Source organism: Macaca mulatta, chromosome 15 (assembly GCF_049350105.2).
Source record: "Macaca mulatta isolate MMU2019108-1 chromosome 15, T2T-MMU8v2.0, whole genome shotgun sequence".
Lineage (NCBI taxonomy): Eukaryota > Metazoa > Chordata > Mammalia > Primates > Cercopithecidae > Macaca > Macaca mulatta.
The window spans coordinates 9,237,524-9,255,329 of NC_133420.1; the positions used below are offsets into that span (position 1 = coordinate 9,237,524).

The 17,806-nt window shown below is 44.5% G+C and overlaps 3 protein-coding genes across 3 annotated transcripts; 2 read left to right on the forward strand and 1 right to left on the reverse strand.

Moving 5' to 3' along the window:
• Nucleotides 1–2,166: 2,166 nt before the first annotated feature.
• On the reverse strand, nucleotides 2,167–2,740 carry LOC144334979 (multifunctional methyltransferase subunit TRM112-like protein). Its single transcript, XM_077967251.1, has one exon. The coding sequence runs from the start codon at nucleotides 2,698–2,700 to the stop codon at nucleotides 2,323–2,325; it is 378 nt and encodes a 125-aa protein (XP_077823377.1). The 5' UTR covers nucleotides 2,701–2,740; the 3' UTR covers nucleotides 2,167–2,322.
• A 31-nt stretch (nucleotides 2,741–2,771) lies between these two features.
• LOC106995685 (uncharacterized) lies at nucleotides 2,772–5,935 on the forward strand. Its single transcript, XM_015128880.3, has 3 exons — nucleotides 2,772–3,133; nucleotides 3,239–3,327; nucleotides 3,710–5,935. The coding sequence occupies exons 1-3, from the start codon at nucleotides 2,827–2,829 to the stop codon at nucleotides 3,740–3,742; spliced, it is 429 nt and encodes a 142-aa protein (XP_014984366.3). The 5' UTR covers nucleotides 2,772–2,826; the 3' UTR covers nucleotides 3,743–5,935.
• Nucleotides 5,936–10,571: 4,636 nt separating this feature from the next.
• LOC144334978 (uncharacterized) lies at nucleotides 10,572–17,511 on the forward strand. The gene is given in 5 exon segments (XM_077967245.1): nucleotides 10,572–10,714; nucleotides 10,716–10,812; nucleotides 14,784–14,910; nucleotides 15,106–15,160; nucleotides 15,605–17,511. Coding segments are annotated over 5 exon segments (1,365 nt in total). The 3' UTR covers nucleotides 16,548–17,511.
• Nucleotides 17,512–17,806: the final 295 nt, after the last annotated feature.

The window sequence follows — 17,806 nt, forward strand, 5'->3', positions numbered from 1 at the left end:
AGCTGAGAGCCACTATCTCTTTTACAGAGCATGGCTCTTTGCTGCTAAACTTACCTGGAACGGGAGTCATTATGACCCTTATGGTCCCCGGAGAGGAGGAATGGAGGCTTTTCTTAACTGAGCTGGTCCAAGAGATAAGACCAAGCTAAGCGGTGGCCAAAAGTGTGAGCCGAAGACAACCCTCCAGGGTTAGCAGTCAACCAAGCCCACGTACTTATAGAAGTTAAGCCTGGGGCCCAGCCGGTGAGGCAAAAACAGTACCCGGTCCCCAGAGAAGCTCTTGAAGGTATCCAGATCCATCTCAAGCGCCTAAGAACCTTTGGAATTATAGTTTCTTGTCAGTCTCCATGGAATACTCCCCTCCTGCCAGTTCCGAAGCCAGGGACCAAGGACTACAGGCCGGTACAGGATTTGCGCTTGGTTAATCAAGCTACAGTGACTTTACATCCAATGGTACCTAACCCGTACACATTGTTGGGGTTGCTGCCAGTTGAGGACACCTGGTTCACCTGCTTGGACCTGAAAGACACTTTCTTTAGCATCAGATTAGCCCCTGAGAGCCAGAAGCTCTTTGCCTTTCAGTGGGAAGATCCGGAGTCAGGTGTGTCACTACTCAGTACACTTGGACCCAGCTTCCCCAAGGGTTCAAGAACTCCCCCACCATCTTTGGGGAGGCATTGGCTCGAGACCTCCAGAAGTTTTCCACCAGAGACATAGGCTGCGTGTTGCTCCAGTACGTCGATGAACTTCTGCTGGGACACCCCACGGCAGTCGGGGGGGGCCAAGGGAACGGATGCCCTACTCCGGCACCTGGAGGACTGTGGGTATAAAGTGTCCAAGAAAAAAGCTCAGATCTGCCTACAGAAGGTACGTTACCTGGGATTTACTATCCAACAGGGGGAGCGCAGCCTGGGATCAGAAAGAAAGCAGGTCATTGGCAATCTACCGGAGCCTAAGAGCAGAAGACAGGTGAGAAAATTCTTAGGAGCTGTGGGATTTTGCAGACTGTGAATCCCAAACTTTGCAATAGTAGCCAAGCCTTTGTATGAGGTCACAAAGGGGGGGCACCGGGAACTTTTTGAATGGAGATCCCAACAACAGCAAGCCTTTCATGAGTTAAAGGAAAAACTTATGTCAGCCCCAGCCCTGGGGCTACCTGATCTGACAAAGCCTTTTACATTGTATGTGTCAGAGAGAGAAAAGATGGCAGTTGAAGTTTTAACCCAAAAGGTGGGGCCCTGGCTGAGGCTGGTGGCTTACCTCTTGAAACAACTAGACGGGGTTTCTAAAGGATGGCTCCCTTGTTTGAGGGCCTTGGCAGCAACTGCTCTACTAGTACAAGAAGCAGATAAGCTGACTCTTGGGCAAAACCTGAACATAAAGGCCCCCCATGCTGTGGTGACTTTAATGAACACTAAAGGACATCATTGGTTAACGAATGCTAGACTCACCAAGTACCAAAGTTTGCTCTGTGAGAATCCCCGCATAACTATTGAGGTTTGTAATACCCTGAATCCTGCCACCTTGCTCCCGGTATCAGAGAGCCCTGTCAAGCATGACTGTGTAGAAGTGTTGGACTCAGTTTACTCTAGCAGACCTGACCTCCGGGACCAGCCTTGGGCAACAGTAGACTGGGAACTACACGTGGATGGGAGCAGCTTCATCAACCCACAAGGAGAGAGATGTGCAGGGTATGCAGTGGTAACCCTGGACACTGTTGTTGAAGCCAGATCATTGCCCCAGGGCTCTTCAGCCCAGAAAGCTGAACTCATTGCTTTAATTCGGGCCTTAGAACTCAGTGAAGGTAAGACTGTAAACATTTACACTGATTCTCGGTATGCCTTTTTAACTCTTCAAGTGCATAGAGCATTATATAAAGAAAAGGGCCTATTGAACTCTGGGGGGAAGGATATAAAATATCCACAAGAAACCTTACAATTATTAGAAGCAGTATGGAAACCCCACAAGGTGGTAGTTATGCATTGCAGAGGACGCCAGCGAGCTTCCATCTTGGTGGGTTTGGGGAATTCCCGCGCTGACTCAGAGGCTCGAAAAGCAGCATCTGCCCCCTTCCGGACATCAGTCACAGCCCCCCTGCTCCCTCAAGCACCTGATCTTTTTTTTTTTTTTTTTTTTTTTTTTTTTTTTTTTTTTTGGTTTTGAACCTTTAATGAGAAAAAAATATATAATGTCGAGCTCAAGAACACTGTGTGTTTGGTGTCATTGGGTCAAGGGTTGGGGATATACACGGCAGAATTTGGAAACAGGGTATACATCAACAAAAACATTAGTCATAACAAGAAAAACTGGCGCCTGGCACAATCAACTCTCAGTTTCCTCTTCACTCAGCAGCATGTTGGGGATCCCGCGGCTGATGGGGAACATACGTCCAGACTCCGGGCACTGCAGGGTGCCCTCTATCACTTCCACCTCCAGCAGCAGATGGTGCATAGTCCTCAGAAACTCTTCATTCTCCTCATATCCCTCAACCGGCCCTTTAGGCACCTGGATCAGGCGCAAATTATCGGCCGCTTCCAGGAACGCCGCCCACTCCACCTTAGGTATCATACGCGCCACGAAGTTGGGGTTGAACTCCACAGGGCAGATACGGACCTCAGTGGCCTGGAGGCGCAGGGGGAAGCCACGGGACCCCACCCCCCGCACATGCGAGCTCAGCAGATTGTGGGTGAGCAGTTTCATATCGCCGAACAGGCTCTCGTCAGGCCGGAACCGGAAAGAGGGCGTCCTCCGCTTCAAGCACCTGATCTTGTACCTACTTATTCTAAAGAAGAAAAGGACTTTCTCCAGGCAGAGAGAGGACAAGAGATGGAGGAAGGATGGATTCGGTTACCAGATGGGAGAGTAGCTGTGCCACAGCTGCTAGGAGCTGCAGTTATACTGGCTGTGCATGAAACCACCCATCTAGGTCAGGAGTCACTTGAAAAGTTGTTAGGTCGGTATTTCTACATCTCGCATTTGTCAGCCCTTGCCAAAACGGTGACGCAGCAGTGTGTTACCTGCCGAAAGCATAATGCAAGACAAGGTCCAGCCATTCCACCCGGCATACAAGCTTATGGAGCAGCCCCCTTTGAAGACCTCCAGGTGGACTTCACAGAGATGCCAAAGTGTGGAGGTAACAAGTATTTACTAGTTCTTGTGTGTACCTAGTCTGGGTGGGTTGAAGCTTATCCAACACAAACTGAGAAAGCTCGTGAAGTAACCCGTGTGCTTCTTCGAGATCTTATTCCTAGATTTGGACTGCCCTTACGGATCAGCTCAGATAACGGGCCGGCGTTTGTGGCTGACTTGGTACAGAAGACAGCAAAGGTATTGGGGATCACATGGAAATTGCATGCTGCCTACCGGCCTCAGAGTTCAGGAAAGGTGGAGCGGATGAATCGGACTATCAAAAAGAGTTTAGGGAAAGTATGTCAGGAAACAGGATTAAAATGGATACAGGCTCTCCCTATGGTATTATTTAAAATTAGATGTACCCCTTCTAAAAGAACAGGATATTCCCCTTATGAAATATTATATCATAGGCCCCTTCCCATATTGTGGGGACTTCCAGGCACTCCCCGAGAGTTAGGTGAAATTGAGTTACAGCTACAGTTACAGGCTTTAGGGAAAATTACACAAACAATCTCAGCCTGGGTAAATAAGAGATGCCCTGTTAGCTTATTCTCCCCAGTTCACCCTTTCTCCCCAGGTGATCAAGTGTGGATCAAGGACTGGAATGTAGCCTCTTTGTGCCCACGGTGGAAAGGACCCCAGACTGTTATCTTGACCACTCCCACCGCTGTGAAGGTAGAGGGAATCCCAGCCTGGATCCACCACAGCCCTGTAAAACCTGCAGCGCCTGAAACCTGGGAGGCAAGACCAAGCCCGGACAACCCTTGCAGAGAGATCCTGAAGAAGACAACAAGCCCTTCTCCAGTCCCACCCGGAAGCTGACTGGTCCACGCATGGCCGAAACATGAGGAATCTCATCGTGGGATTCATTTTTCTTAAATTTTGGACTTATACAGTAAGGACTTCAATTGGCCTTACTCAAACTGGTGACTGTTCCCAGTGTATTCATCAGGTCACTGAGGTAGGACAACAAATTAAAACAATCTTTCTGTTCTATAGTTCTTATGAATGTATGGGAATGTTGAAAGAAACTTGTTTGTATAATGCCACTCAGTACAAGGTATGTAGCCCGGGAAATGACCAATCTGATGTGTGTTATAACCCATCTGAGTCCCCTGCAACCACCGTTTTTGAAATAAGATTAAGAACTGGCCTTTACCTAAGTGATACAAGTAAAATAACAACTAGAACAGAAGGAAAAGGAATCCCCAAACAAGTAATTTTAAGATTTGATGCTTGTGCAGCCATTAATAGTAACAAGCTAGGAACAGGATGTCGTTCTCTTAACTGGGAAAGGAGCTACAGAGTAGAAAATAAATATGTTTGTCTTGAGTCAGGGGTTTGTGAAAATTGTGCCTTTTGGCCATGTGTTATTTGGGCTACTTGAAAAAAGAACAAAAAGGACCCGGTTCATCTTCAGAAGGGGGAAGCCAGCCCCTTCTGTGCTGCTGGTCACTGTAACCCACTGGAACTAATAATCACCAATCCCCTAGACCCCCATTGGAAAAAGGGAGAACGTGTAACCCTGGGGATCGATGGGACAGGGTTAAACCCCCACGTTGCCATTTTAGTCCGAGGGGAGGTCTACAGGCGCTCTCCCAAACCAGTGTTTCAAACCTTTTATGAGGAGCTGAATCTGCCAGCACCAGAACTTCCGAAAAAGACAAAAAATTTGTTTCTCCAAGTAGCAGAAAATGTAGCTCATTCCCTTAATGTTACTTCTTGTTATATATGCGGGGGAACCACTATCGGAGACCGATGGCCTTGGGAAGCCCGAGAGTTGGTGCCCAATGATCCAGCTCCTGGTATAATTCCAGTTCAGAAGGCCCAAGCTAGCAGCTTCTGGGTCTTAAAAACCTCAATTATTGGACAATACTGTATAGCCAGAGAAGGAAAAGACTTCACCATCCCTGTAGGAAAGCTTAATTGTATAGGACGGAAGTTGCACAACAGCACAACAAAAACAATTAGTTGGTGGGGCCTAAATCACACTGAAAAGAACCCATTCAGTAAATTTTCTACATTAAAAACTGCCTGGGCTCATACAGAATCTTATCAGGACTGGAAGGCTCCTGCTAGACTATACTGGATATGTGGGCACAGAGCCTATATTCGGTTACATAATAAATGCATAGGTAGTTGTGTTATTGGCACTATTAAACCGTCCTTTTTCTTGTTACCTGTAAAAACGGGTGAGCTCCTAGGTTTCCCTGTCTATGCCTCCTAAGAAAAGAGAGGCATAATTATAGGAAACTGGAAAGATAATGAGTGGCCTCCTGAAAGGATCATACAGTATTATGGGCTGGCCACATGGGCACAAGATGGCTCATGGGGATACTGGACCCCCATTTCCATGCTCAATCGGATCATACGGTTGCAGGCTGTATTAGAAATAATTACTAATGAAACTGGCAGAGCTTTGACTGCTTTAGCTCGGCAGGAAACCCAAATGAGAAATGCTAACTATCAGAATAGACTGGCCTTGGACTACTTGCTGGCAGCTGAAGGAGGAGTCTGTGGAAAATTTAACTTAACCAATTGCTGCCTACAAATAGATGATCAAGGACAGGTGGTTGAAAACATAGTCAGGGACATGACAAAGTTGGCACATGTGCCCGTACAGGTTTGGCATGAGTTTGATCCTGAGTCTTTATTTGGAAAATGGTTTCCAGATATAGGAGGATTTAAAACCCTCGTTGTAGGTGTATCGCTAGTAATAGGAACTTGCTTGCTGCTCCCCTGTGTATTACCCTTGCTTTTTCAAATAATAAAAATTTTGTTGTTACTTTGGTTTATCAGAAAACTTCAGCACATGTGTATTATATGAATCACTATGGCTCTATCTCGCAGAAAGACTCAGAAAGTGAAGATGAGAGTGAGAACTCCCACTGAAAAAGTGAAAATTCTCAAAGGGGGGAAATATAGAATGAGACCACCACTTCTCCTGCTGTCTTTCCCAGCTTTTCCCCTCTCCCCTTTTCCCTAGTTTATAAGACAGGAGAAGAGAGAGAAAGCAAAAAGTTGGAAAGAAACAGAAAGAAGATAAATAGCTAGACGACCTTGGTACCACCACCTGGCCCTGATGGTTAAAATAATAATGATAATATCAACCCCTGACCAAAACTACTAGTGTTACCTGTAAATTCCAGACATTGTATGAGAAAGCACTGTAAAACTTTTTGTTCTGTTAGCTGATGCATGTAGTCCCTCGTCACGTTTTCCACGCATGCTTGATTTATCATGACCCAAAAAGGCCACGTATTTCTTCTTCTGGGAGCTCGGTTCTTAAGACGCGAGTCTGCTGACGCTCCCGGCCGAATAAAAAACCTCTTCCTTCTTTAATCCGGTGTCTGAGGAGTTTTGTCTGTGGCTTGTCCTGCTACACTGTCATCTAAAGGAAGAGATGATGATACTACTTCCACTACCGGAGAAGGTACACACCCCCCGTGTTATTGTTCCTCATAACTTGTGGGGGAGAGCATGATATTACTTCCAATATGACAGTGGCTTGACATCCAGTCTGTGATATTGCTCCTAATTTCCAGTAGGTAAAGTATGATGTTCCTGCCAAGAGAGTAGTCGGTGTACAGCCGCCCTGTGATATGTCTCCAAATATTCAGGGAAACACAGGAGGACATTACCCCAAATCTCCCAAAAAGTGTACACCCATTGTGTGGTATGGTTCCTAATATCCGGAGGTGAGATAGGAGAAGGATGGTATTCTTCTCCTATCGCAGGCTGTGTACACAAAACTTGTGAAATTGTTCCTAATATCCTGAACAAAGGAGATTGTTAGTAATGGACACGCATTGCAGGGGGAGTAATGATTACGATCCACATCGTAATGGTGAGTAATAGCAACCCCCTCTCTCCCCCTCGCTGTTACGATCCTCATCACAGGGGGGTGAGGCACCCCCCACGATATCGGGAGTAATAGGATCCCCCTCTCTCCCCCTGGCCTTATATAAGGATGCTGGCCTTATATAAGTGCCCCCAATGCCATCATAGACTTTAGTGTATTCACTTAAAGTTTTTTCCTCATTTAGATCTGCCAATCCCTTAATAGGTCTAATTGCTGCCTGACATTCTGTATTAACATTTTCATGAGCAAGCACCTGAACGATCACTTTCTTGGCATGAGAATCGGAAATAGCCTTTTGAGCGGCATCCAGCAAAGGAGTGATAGAATCTGGAAAAGGCTCCCTTGGACCCTGTTGAACTGTGTTAAAAGAAGGATAAGCAGAACCAGCGTCGTGAATTTTTTCCCAGGCTCTTAGGCATGTAGTTCTGAGCTGATCAACAGCCTTATCACCCATTACCATCTGTTGATTTAGAGTACTCCATGCCTGTCCGATTCCGAGCAATTGATCAGATGTGATATTAACGGGACGTTGGTCTTGAGCATTTCTGCGTGCCTGATTTATTGCTTCATCTGTCCACCAGGTTTTCAATTGGAGAAATTCACAGGGGGACAGGGTGGATCGGGCTAATGCCTCCCAATCTATACGTATTCAATGTCTGTTATAAGCCACACGTTGTAACAAGGAATGAACGGAAGGAGAATTTGGCCCATATTGTCCAATTGTTTGCTTTAAGTCTTTTAATATTTTAAAAGGAAATGGCTTCCAGCATGCTTGAGCAAGTTCTCTAGCCTCCTCAGCTGGCGAAATAACAACCAGAAACTGCCAAGCATTCAAATCCCCCATTTCTTGTGCCTGGCAAATGGATGCCTGGATTGTCCATGTGCCATAATTTGTATTTGGACCGGCTCACAGCACTCCTCTACATAGTTAGCAGGTGGGCAAGCCTGGATCATTCACTTATGGTAACTGGCTGTTGGACAAGCCTGAAGCTTCCTTTCGCCATAGTTACTGGCGGGGTCTGCAACAATGGGAGCTGCAAGGCGCATCTCAGGCTCCCCTTCCAAAAATTCCTAAGTCTGGCATGGAGATGGCCATTTCAGACCTTCCCCTAAAGGCGCACTAGGTGGCACTGTTTCTTTTCTACGTTTTTGGAGATTAGCTTACATACCTTCTCGTTTCTCGCCCTTTTTTAAACTAGACTGTCATGGTTCACTTTGCTGATAATTAGACTCCTGATTATTCAACTTTCCTATGTCATCCTGAAACTCCTCCTCCTCCTCCTCAGTGTGGAAGGGCTCCAGTGCTGTTTTAATTGCCGATCACACAGACCAAGCAGAGAGGGGAATATTGTGGCCCTCTTGTGCTGGTTTTAAGTCTGATCCGACCTTGTCCCAATCTTCTACATTCATGGTTCCATATTCCGGGAACCAAGGAGAATACTTGTCTACCAGACGGAACAAAGATGTGAGATTTTGGGTACTCACAATTACCCCTCCGCGGCGCAGTAACTGCAGTACAAGGCTTAAGTAATTAGTGAACTTACTCTCTGCCTGACCCATATTTTCCTGAGGTTTCCCTGGAATTCTCCGAGCGCCCTCCTTACCCTAGAGCTTGAAGTGAAAACCTACTCTGGAGTCCTTTGTCGGTCGTCCTCAGCTTTCCACGCTCTGGTGTTCCTTCACTGGATTATTTGTAGAGATTATGGGGAGCCCCGCATTGGGCACCAGAGACCAGCCTGGGCAACCGAGGGAGACCCCCGTTTCTACCGAAAAAAAAAAAAAAGCTAGATGTGGTGTCGCGAGCCTATAATCCCAGCTACTCCATGAGAAATCGACAAAACCTGGCACCAGAGACTGATTTTCTTCTAAAATGCTTTCTCCAAAATATTGTTAAAACAAAAGGGGGAAATTGGAAAGGAAAATATTTTGGGTCCCCCAAATCACTAAGATAAAGGGAAAAGCCAGTCTGGGAACTGTTTAGGGCAAACTTGCCTCCCATTCTATTCAAAGTCATCTGCTGCTCGATAAGAAGAATGCATATCTTACTGCCTCCTTTGGAAAGGCTCATCAGAAACTTAGAAGAATGCAACCGTTCGTCTCTCACCTACCTGTGACCTGGAAGCCCCCTCCTGGCTTCGAGTTGACCCACTTTTGCTTCTGGTTGTACCGGATCAAACCAGTGTTCATCTTACATATGTTGATTGATGTCTCCTGTCTCCCTAAAATGTATAAAACTGTCAGATACAGTCAGTTTCTCTTCCAAGGTTTGGCATGTTAACGTTCTTGTGTTTTGTTGTCGAACCCAACTTTCTTGTTCTCCATGCCTCCTTGCCCTAGTTACTGAACCTTCCCTGTCAGTTCTAATCAATCACTCACATCTGTTCCCTTGGTTACCTGCTCTGCACCCATTTCTCCCTTCGAAACCACACGTCCCACCGTTGTAACTCACAACCCCCTTCCCCCTTGCTTATTTGGGAAAATATTCACAAATAGCCAACTGGGTCAGTTTAGATCTTGAGGTCTGGCCCCAGCCCATGCCAGAGGTAGGGATTGCGTCAGGAATAAAAACCCCGGCTTTCCTTTGTTTTGTGTGCTCTTGCGATTGCGATTGATGCGAGCAGCAGCACGCTTCCGCAGAGGTAAATTGCGTTGCTGATAAAACTTTTACTTGAGTGCTGGTTTCACCTTGGGGGCACCGAGCATTTATCTCCAACAAAACCAAGCTGTGGTCTGAACACCTTGGGCAACTGTCATCAGGACATCCTGAGGCTGTGTCACGCACAAGCATCCTGAACCCTGGCAAAATAAACTTTCTAAATACTCTTATCCCCAAATGCTCAAGGAGACAGATTTGAATAATCATAAAACTCCGAGGTTGCACTCCAGCCTGGGCGACAGAGCAAGACTCTTTCATAAAAATAAAATAAAATAAAATAAAATAAATAAGATAAGATAAGATAAAACTAAAATCAAATCTCCTGTCTCCCGCACAGCCGACTCTGCGTGAATTACTCCTTCTCTATTGCTATTCCCCCCGTCTTGAGAAACCGGCTCTGTCTAGGTAGCGGGCAAGGTGAACCCACTGGGCAGTTACAGAATTGTTATTATATTGCTTGCAATTTTATATCTATATTATGCACAAATAGCTATAACCTTGTATACAAGGTTAAATGCGAATGTCCTCCTTGCGTGGTCAGATCCCAGCGCAGGAAGGACGCACCCCCTACAAACCGCTAGGCCAAAACGGTCATTCTGGCCTCATCCAGCCTCACGTGAGATCGCAATCTCCTGTCACTCTGGGCCTGAGGGGGCGGGGCCTGAAGCCCCATACAATCAGGGGCGCTGGGGTGGGGGCCGTTCAATAAGGCGCGCCGCCGGAAAGGAGAGAGCGGCTTCCGGGATCTGGCTGGCGGGCGCTTTGTCTCGCCTTCGCCACAGTAGGGTCTTTCTGTGAGTCTCCGCTGCTACTTCTTGGCTCTGGGAGGCCCGGGTGGCTCTGCAGCAGCCTCTGCCACCCTGTGACCTGCGGGTGTTGGGACATCCCTAGCTGACGCCGGGACACCCGGGAAGCCGAGGAATGGTGAGTGGACTGCGCCTGGCTTCCCGAAGTGGGGAAGAGGGCTGGGTGAAACCTGCTGGAACCAGCCATCGGCTGCGGAACCTGCGGACCGAGTCGCCGCGGCGCAGCCGGGCCTCAGTCCCCTTCTGCGCAGGGCCGGGCGGCGCGGGCAGCGGGACCCCTGCGTCCTGTCTGTACCTGTGGGCGCCACTTCCGCCGGCGGGAACCCTCTAGGGAAGCCCGCGCCTCCCCCACCCAGGTAGTGCGGTGACCACGAGAGGGTGATCCGGGAGAGCCCTGACGGTGAGCGGAGTTCCAGCGTGAGAGGAGCTGTGGTTCATGGAGCTTCCAGTCCCACCTTTCTCCCCCTAAAATTAACCTGAGGCTTTGTTAAAACCTTAAACGGTGTGTTTGAGCAAACAGCGATTCATAAACCGGGTACCGCAGTCATGGTTTATGGTTTGGGGTCCACAGAAGGGGAGTAAATGAGAGGCTTTCATAAGGTTAATGAGGAAGCAAACCATACATATATATACACACATATATACATGTATACATATATATACATATATGCATATATATACACATATATACATATATGCATATATATACACATATATACATGTACATATATTTTTTTCTTTCTTTCTTTCTTTCTTTTTTTTTGAGACGGAGTCTAGCCCTGTCGCCAGGCTGGAGTGCAGTGGTACAGTCTCAGCTCACTGCAACCTCTGACTCCCGGGTTCAAGCGATTCTCCTGCCTCAGTCTCCCAAGTAGCTGGGCTTCTAGGCGTCACCACCACGTTCAGCTAATTTTTGTATGTTTAGTAGATACAGGTTTCCCCATGTTGGCTAGGTTGGTTTCGAACTCCTGACCTTAATTGATCGCCCACCTCGGCCTCCTAAAACACTGGGATTACAGGCATGAGCCACCTTGGCCAAAATATTTTTCTGTTTCCAAACATTTTACATGAGAGGAAAGTAGAGAATAAATAATCCGACATGCTACTGTAAAAAAATCTTTGTGTCTCTCTTCTTTTCATCTTTCCTAAGTGTACATGTTACCAAAGTGTCTTTAGGTTGAGGTCCCCCTATGAAAACTTTACAGGGTGTTGTGTCCTCAGCCACCCTCCTGTCTTTTCCTAGTCCTGGCATTTTAGAACTGTCTGGGGATGACCCAGGATACCCACAGTGGCCATGTCTATTGGAGGGTCTAGTGAGTATCAGCCCCGGGGTCACCTCATCCCCAAGGACAGCCTGAGGTAGGGGGTAGAGTCTCACAGGGAAGCAGCTGGATGCTCTTGGCCTTAGAGGAATCTCCTGGTATAGTTTCATCTAAAATGGTGACCCCTTAGGGTCATTAAAATTTTAGGACATTAACATTAATGGACAATACAATGTAATGTCATGAAAGGTCATTAAAATTATTCCTCCAGCCCGAGTTTTTATTCCTCGGAGACACATTGATGGTTTGTCAATTGGATGCTGATATTGAGAGGAAAAGGCAGAAATGATTTCTGCTCTCTAGTTTGTCTCAGACTTGTGAAGAGAGAAAAACTGTCCCAAAGGACAAGGAAAACCCACCCCAGAGAGGATGTGCAAGAACCTGAATATTAAAATGCACTTAAGGCCCACAGGAGGACAAAGAGCAGTGCCAGTGCCTCCTAGGTGGTCACTGAGTACTTTACTGAACAGGATGGGTGTCCCGAGGGATAGAATGGCTGCCGTGACACTTACAAAGGTCTGTGTTGGAGTCAGCACTGCCTCTCCCTGAATTTGTTACCTTGAAAAGGCTTGTCCGCTTATTTGAGTTTCAGGTTTTCACGGACTGTAAGATACATTTTGTCAGTACAACTTGAAAGATAAAAATACTATTTCCAAAGAGGCAAGGTAAAATGATGTATTTCATTTGTTAAAATTCGTATTTATTTCTTCCCCAGAGTGAGTGTAGTAAGTTTTAAAGGTCTGTTCTTTTTAAGGGTAATTTCAAATGGAATTGTAGGACTTAGCTTTGTAAATGCTACCGGTGAAATAAAAGTGTGATAGATAAATCGATGATTTACAAAGATTCACTAAAATGTCAGTTCCCCTCTTGTAGCTTGGTGAAGAATTTATGACAGTGGACACATCTGTATCCTCTTATCTGGATATCTGAGTGTTTTTTTTTGTTGTTGTTGTTGTTTGTTTTTAGGAGACGCAGTCTTGCTCTGTAGCCCAGCTGGAGTGCAGTGGCGCCGTCCCTGCTTACTGCAACCTCTGCCTCCCGGGTTCAAGTGATTCTCCTGTGTCAGCCTCCGGAGTAACTGGGATTATAGGCACCCACCACCACACCCAGCTAATTTTCGTATTTTTAGTAAACACGGGGTTTTAGGCCTGGCGCGGTAGCTCATGCCTGTAATCCCAGCCCTTTGGGAGGCCAAAGTGGGCGAATCACGAGGTCAGGAGTTCCAGAGCAGCCTGGCCCACATGGTGAAACTCTGTCTCTACTAAAAATACAAAAAAATTAGCTGAGCGTGGTGGCAGGCACCTGTAATCCCAGCTACTCGGGAGGCTGAGGCAAGAAAATTGCTTGAGCCCAGGAGGTTGAGGTTGCAGTGAGCCAAGATCTTACCACTGCACCCCAGCCCAAGGGACAATGTGAGACTCCATCTCAAAAAACAAACAAACAAACAACAAAAAGACAGGGTTTTGCCATGTTGGGCAGGCTGGTCTCAACCTCCTGACCTCAAGTGATCGCCCGCCTCAGCCTCTCAAGGTGCTGGGATTACAGGTGTGAGCCACCATGCCCTGCCCACTCTATTTTCTTTTTATTCTCTAAATTTTAATATGTTTGAGTTTGTCTGTTCCTTTAACACTTTTTTCTTACATAAAAAAAAATTCTGACTAATCCTTCGTAAAAAAAAAATCTTCCTGTGACTTATGAAAGTGTTCTGGTTTTATTTTTCATATTTGAATATATAATAAGTTGATTATTGTTCATGGAATAGAGAAGAATGCAATGCATTTTCCCAAGTAGATGCCAACCTGGTTTGCCTCATATTTTAAAGTGCATGTGATTTCTTTTTCTATTCTACAGTGCCTACTCTATCATTCCTCAACTTTCCATATAAATGCTGGGTCATTAACACTTTTTTTCCCCCTTGGTCTGCTTGCTCATCTCTCTGCTAATATTGTGCTGTCCTGAATATTTTTGTTTGAAAATCTTAGAAGTATGTTAGACAAGCCATCACTCTTTTTTTAGATGACTAAAAATCATTAGAGAGTTGTCATTTTTACTATGTATGAAAGAGTAGTTTTTCTTGCCTAAGAAAAACTTGATTTGGGAATTTATGTGTTTTCATAGGAATAGTATCTGGAAGTGGTGACATTCATGTCATTTTAAAAAACATGTGTCGTATTTCCTTTTATTCTTTTCTGCCTTGACATTGTGCAATAGAAATTTGAAAAATTGTTGTATTAGTATTGTTAAATATCAATTATTGTTTTATTTGCTACTCAATTAAATTTAATAAGCCTATTCTCTCTTGGTGTAATCACATGGAATGGGCTCACCTCCCCCGTTAACAAGTGACAGCACATGTAAAATATTGTCTACCAGGGAAACTTATTGAACACTTAGTGTTCAGACTGTGTTTTTGTGTCTGGTTCCCTAAGCACCACTGCAGTGACACAAAATAATAGGCCTTCAGAAGAAGAAGTTTTGGCAAATATAATAAGCCAAATATATATATATAAAATAAATATATATAAGCCATTTAGATGCAGTGAGTCATTCTTATTACTTGGGTTGGTGGAATCCCTTTCAAAATGTAAGTTCCTAATACAAACAAAGATTGAACTTTGTGGGCAGGCATTTTTAAGAATAAGTAGTCTCAGGACTGATAATATTAACTCACTTATGCACATCAGGTAGGACTTTAGTATGACAGATACTAGAAATGTACAGAGTGAAGTTAAAAGGTAACTCCTGGCAGCACATCTTACTCCCTGGATTCTCTAATGAGATGGGTGTTTCTACTTTGCTGTTGCCATTTTGAATAGTTCAATTCTAGCATTAGTACTGCTGTGTGGGAGGGAGAATGTGTGAACAGAGTAAGAGTTGTGACAATCAAGTCATAGAATACATGCTTGGAAATTTTAGAATCATGTAAACAGCTTATGAATTGAGTATAGATTTCCAGTGCTCTCAGTCTCACTCATCCTTCTATCCACATGTGTGGAATGTTCTAGGACTCCATGGCTTTTGAGGATGTGGCTGTGAACTTTACCCAGCAGGAATGGGCTTTGCTAGATTCTTCTCAGAAGAATCTCTACAGAGAAGTGATGCAGGAAACCTGCAGGAACCTGGCTTCTGTAGGTAAGAATGACAACACATTTCACATAATTACAGAAGTATTTCCCTATCATCAGTGCTATTTGTGATTTGGAATGGGGCAAGGGAATGATTTGGTGAATAAATCAGGCACGGGCACTGTGTACAATGAGCATGAAATGCAGTAATGTTTCTATAGTTTGAAATAATTCATGATAATTTTGTGGGTCTGCATTTTAGGAAACAAACGGAACGACCAGAATATTGAAGATCACTTCAAAAAACCTGGGAAAGATACAAGATAATTTGCACTGAGAAGAGGAAATAAAGTCCTCTGAAGGAATCTTAGCATGTCATAAACTTAAAAACAAGCAATCAAAGCAAATAAGAGTCACTTGAAATTCATTTCTTTTTAGAAAAATTTCACCGAAAATGTAACGTACTTCAGTGTAGCAGTCAGTGTTTGGAAAACAGTTTACTTGAAAATAGTACTACAAAATTGCATACATGAATGTTACCGTTTTGGTCATAATCATGCAGGTGGTAGCTGTGTTTTCAGTAGTAGCCCATTTACTTTCAAGTAATTCAGTCGTGGCACAAAAACAACAACAACAAAAAAATACAAAAATCAATTTTCCCTGGTATTGGTAGCAGTGTAAGTCGAAGACCTATGAATAAGTAGAAAGTTATTAAACCAACCAATAGTAATGTGCTTGTCATTTTTTTTTTTTTTTTTTTTTTACCGAAATCATATGGTACAGAGACTGCGTGAAAGCAAAGAAGGTAGTCAGTATGGACAAGTTGTCAGCCACATTCCAAATCTTGATCTGAATGAGAACATTTCTACTGGATTAAAACAACGTGTATGCAGTATTTGTGGAAAAGTCTTTGTACGTCATTCCCTCCTTAATAGGCACATCCTAGCTCACTCAGGATACAAACCATATGGAGAGAAGCAATATAAATGTGAACAGTGTGGGAAACTTTTCGTTTCTGTTCCGGGTGTTAGAAGACACATGATAATGCACAGTGGAAATCCAGCTTATAAATGTACGATATGTGGGAAAGCTTTTCATTTTCTCAATTCAGTTGAAAGACATCAGAGAACTCATACAGGAGAAAAACTCTATAAATATAAACAATGTGGTAAAACGTTCACTGTTTCCAGTTCTTGTCTAATACATGAAAGAACTCACACTGGAGAGAAACTCTATGAATGTAAGGAATGTGGGAAAACACTCACATTTTCTTGTTCTTTTAAGACGCATGAAAGGACTCACACTGGAGAAAGATGTACCAAGTGTGATAAAGCCTTCAGCTGTTCCACTTCCCTTCATGACCATGGAAGCATTCATACTGGAGAGAGACCCTATGAATGTAAACAATGTGGCAAAGGCTTTAGTCGTTTGAGTTCCCTTTGTAACCCTAGAAGTACTCATACTGGAGAGAAACCCTATAAATGTAAACAATGTGACCAAGCCTTCAGTCACCTCAGTTCCCTTCACTTCCACGAAAGAATTCATACTGGAGAAAAACCCTATGAATGTAAGAGATGCGGTAAAGCCTACACTCGTTCCAGTCACCTTATTCACCATGAAAGAAGTCATGATATAGAGGTTGGGTGTAGTGATTCAGCCTATAATCCCAGCACTTTGGGAGGCCAAGGTGTATGTATTGCTTGAGCCCAGGAGTTCATAACCAGCCTCGATTAAAACAATGTGAAACAACCTGGGCATCATGGTGAAACCCTGTCTCTACAAAAAATAAAATAATGCCAGGTGCGGTGGCTCACGCCAGCTACTTGGGAGGCTGAGGCAGGAGAATGACGTGAACCCGGGAGGCGGAGCTTGCAGGGAGCCGAGATCGCAGCACTGTGCTCCAGCTTGGGCGACAGAGGCAGACTCCGTCTCAAAACAAAAACAAAATAATTAGCTGGGCATAGTGGCACATTTCAGTTGTCTTAGTTCTTTTTCAAGGACATAAAAAGCCACGGGGGGTTGGGGGGAAGTCCTGTGCATGTGGATCACGAGGTCAGGAGATCGAGACCATCCTGGCCAACATGGTGAAACCTCGTCTCTACTAAAAATACAAATAGTAGCTGGGTGTGGTAGCATACGCTTGTAATCCCAGCTACTTAGGAGGCTGAGGCAGGAGAATCACTTGAACCCAGGAGGCGGAGGTTGCAGGGAGCCAAGATTGTGCCACTGCACTCCAGCCTGGAGACAGAGTGAGACTCCATCTCAAAAATAAATAAATAAAGTCCCTTGAATGTAAGAAATGTGATAAAACATTTACTGTTTCCCATTCCTTCATAAACATGAAAGAGTTCACACTGTAGAGAAACCTTAAGAATGTAGGAAGTGTGGTCAAGCCTTCAGATTTTCCTGTTTGTGAAGATTTGGGAGGGCTCAGAGTGGAGAAAATCCTTTTGAATTTAAATTTGTGGTAAGGCCTTCAGTTGTGTTAGTTCCATTTGAAGAAATCAGCTCATTCCTGAGAAAAACCCTATGAATGTCCAGAATATTTGAGTGTTTCATTTCTCTCATACCTACTCAAGGACATATGAAAATGCCCACTGTCGCTGGCTGACCTTGTAAATACAAGAACGTACACAAGATTAAAACTCTAACAGTTTAGAAACTGCAAGAATATTTTCAGTTTTAACATTTACTTGAAAAGTCATGTGAAAACTCCCACTGGAAAGAAGTTCTATAAGTGAAGCTTTTTTAATTTGGAAAGCCTGATACAAATTAATTATCGTGCAGTGCTTGAAAAAAAATGTATGAAGTGTTACACAAGTTACAAGTATATTGTTTTTATCAGTAGCTCATTCTTAAAGAGTCTTGAGTATGCATTTCACCTTGTTTTGCAGGGAAACCTTGAGGAGAGGGTTCTGTAAGTGCTTTAAGCAGTAGTACTTGAATTTCATAGATAATGATGT

Bases quoted from the DNA above. Each gene is read 5' to 3' on its own strand.
- LOC106995685 (XM_015128880.3), top strand. From the start codon at position 2,827: ATGGAGGAAGGATGGATTCGGTTACCAGATGGGAGAGTAGCTGTGCCA. The intron at 3,134-3,238 runs GTAACAAGTATT...TGCTTCTTCGAG, and splicing joins AGAGATGCCAAAGTGTGGAG to ATCTTATTCCTAGATTTGGA. The intron at 3,328-3,709 runs GTATTGGGGATC...CTTTCTCCCCAG, and splicing joins TGGTACAGAAGACAGCAAAG to GTGATCAAGTGTGGATCAAG.
- LOC144334979 (XM_077967251.1), bottom strand. From the start codon at position 2,700: ATGAAACTGCTCACCCACAATCTGCTGAGCTCGCATGTGCGGGGGGTG.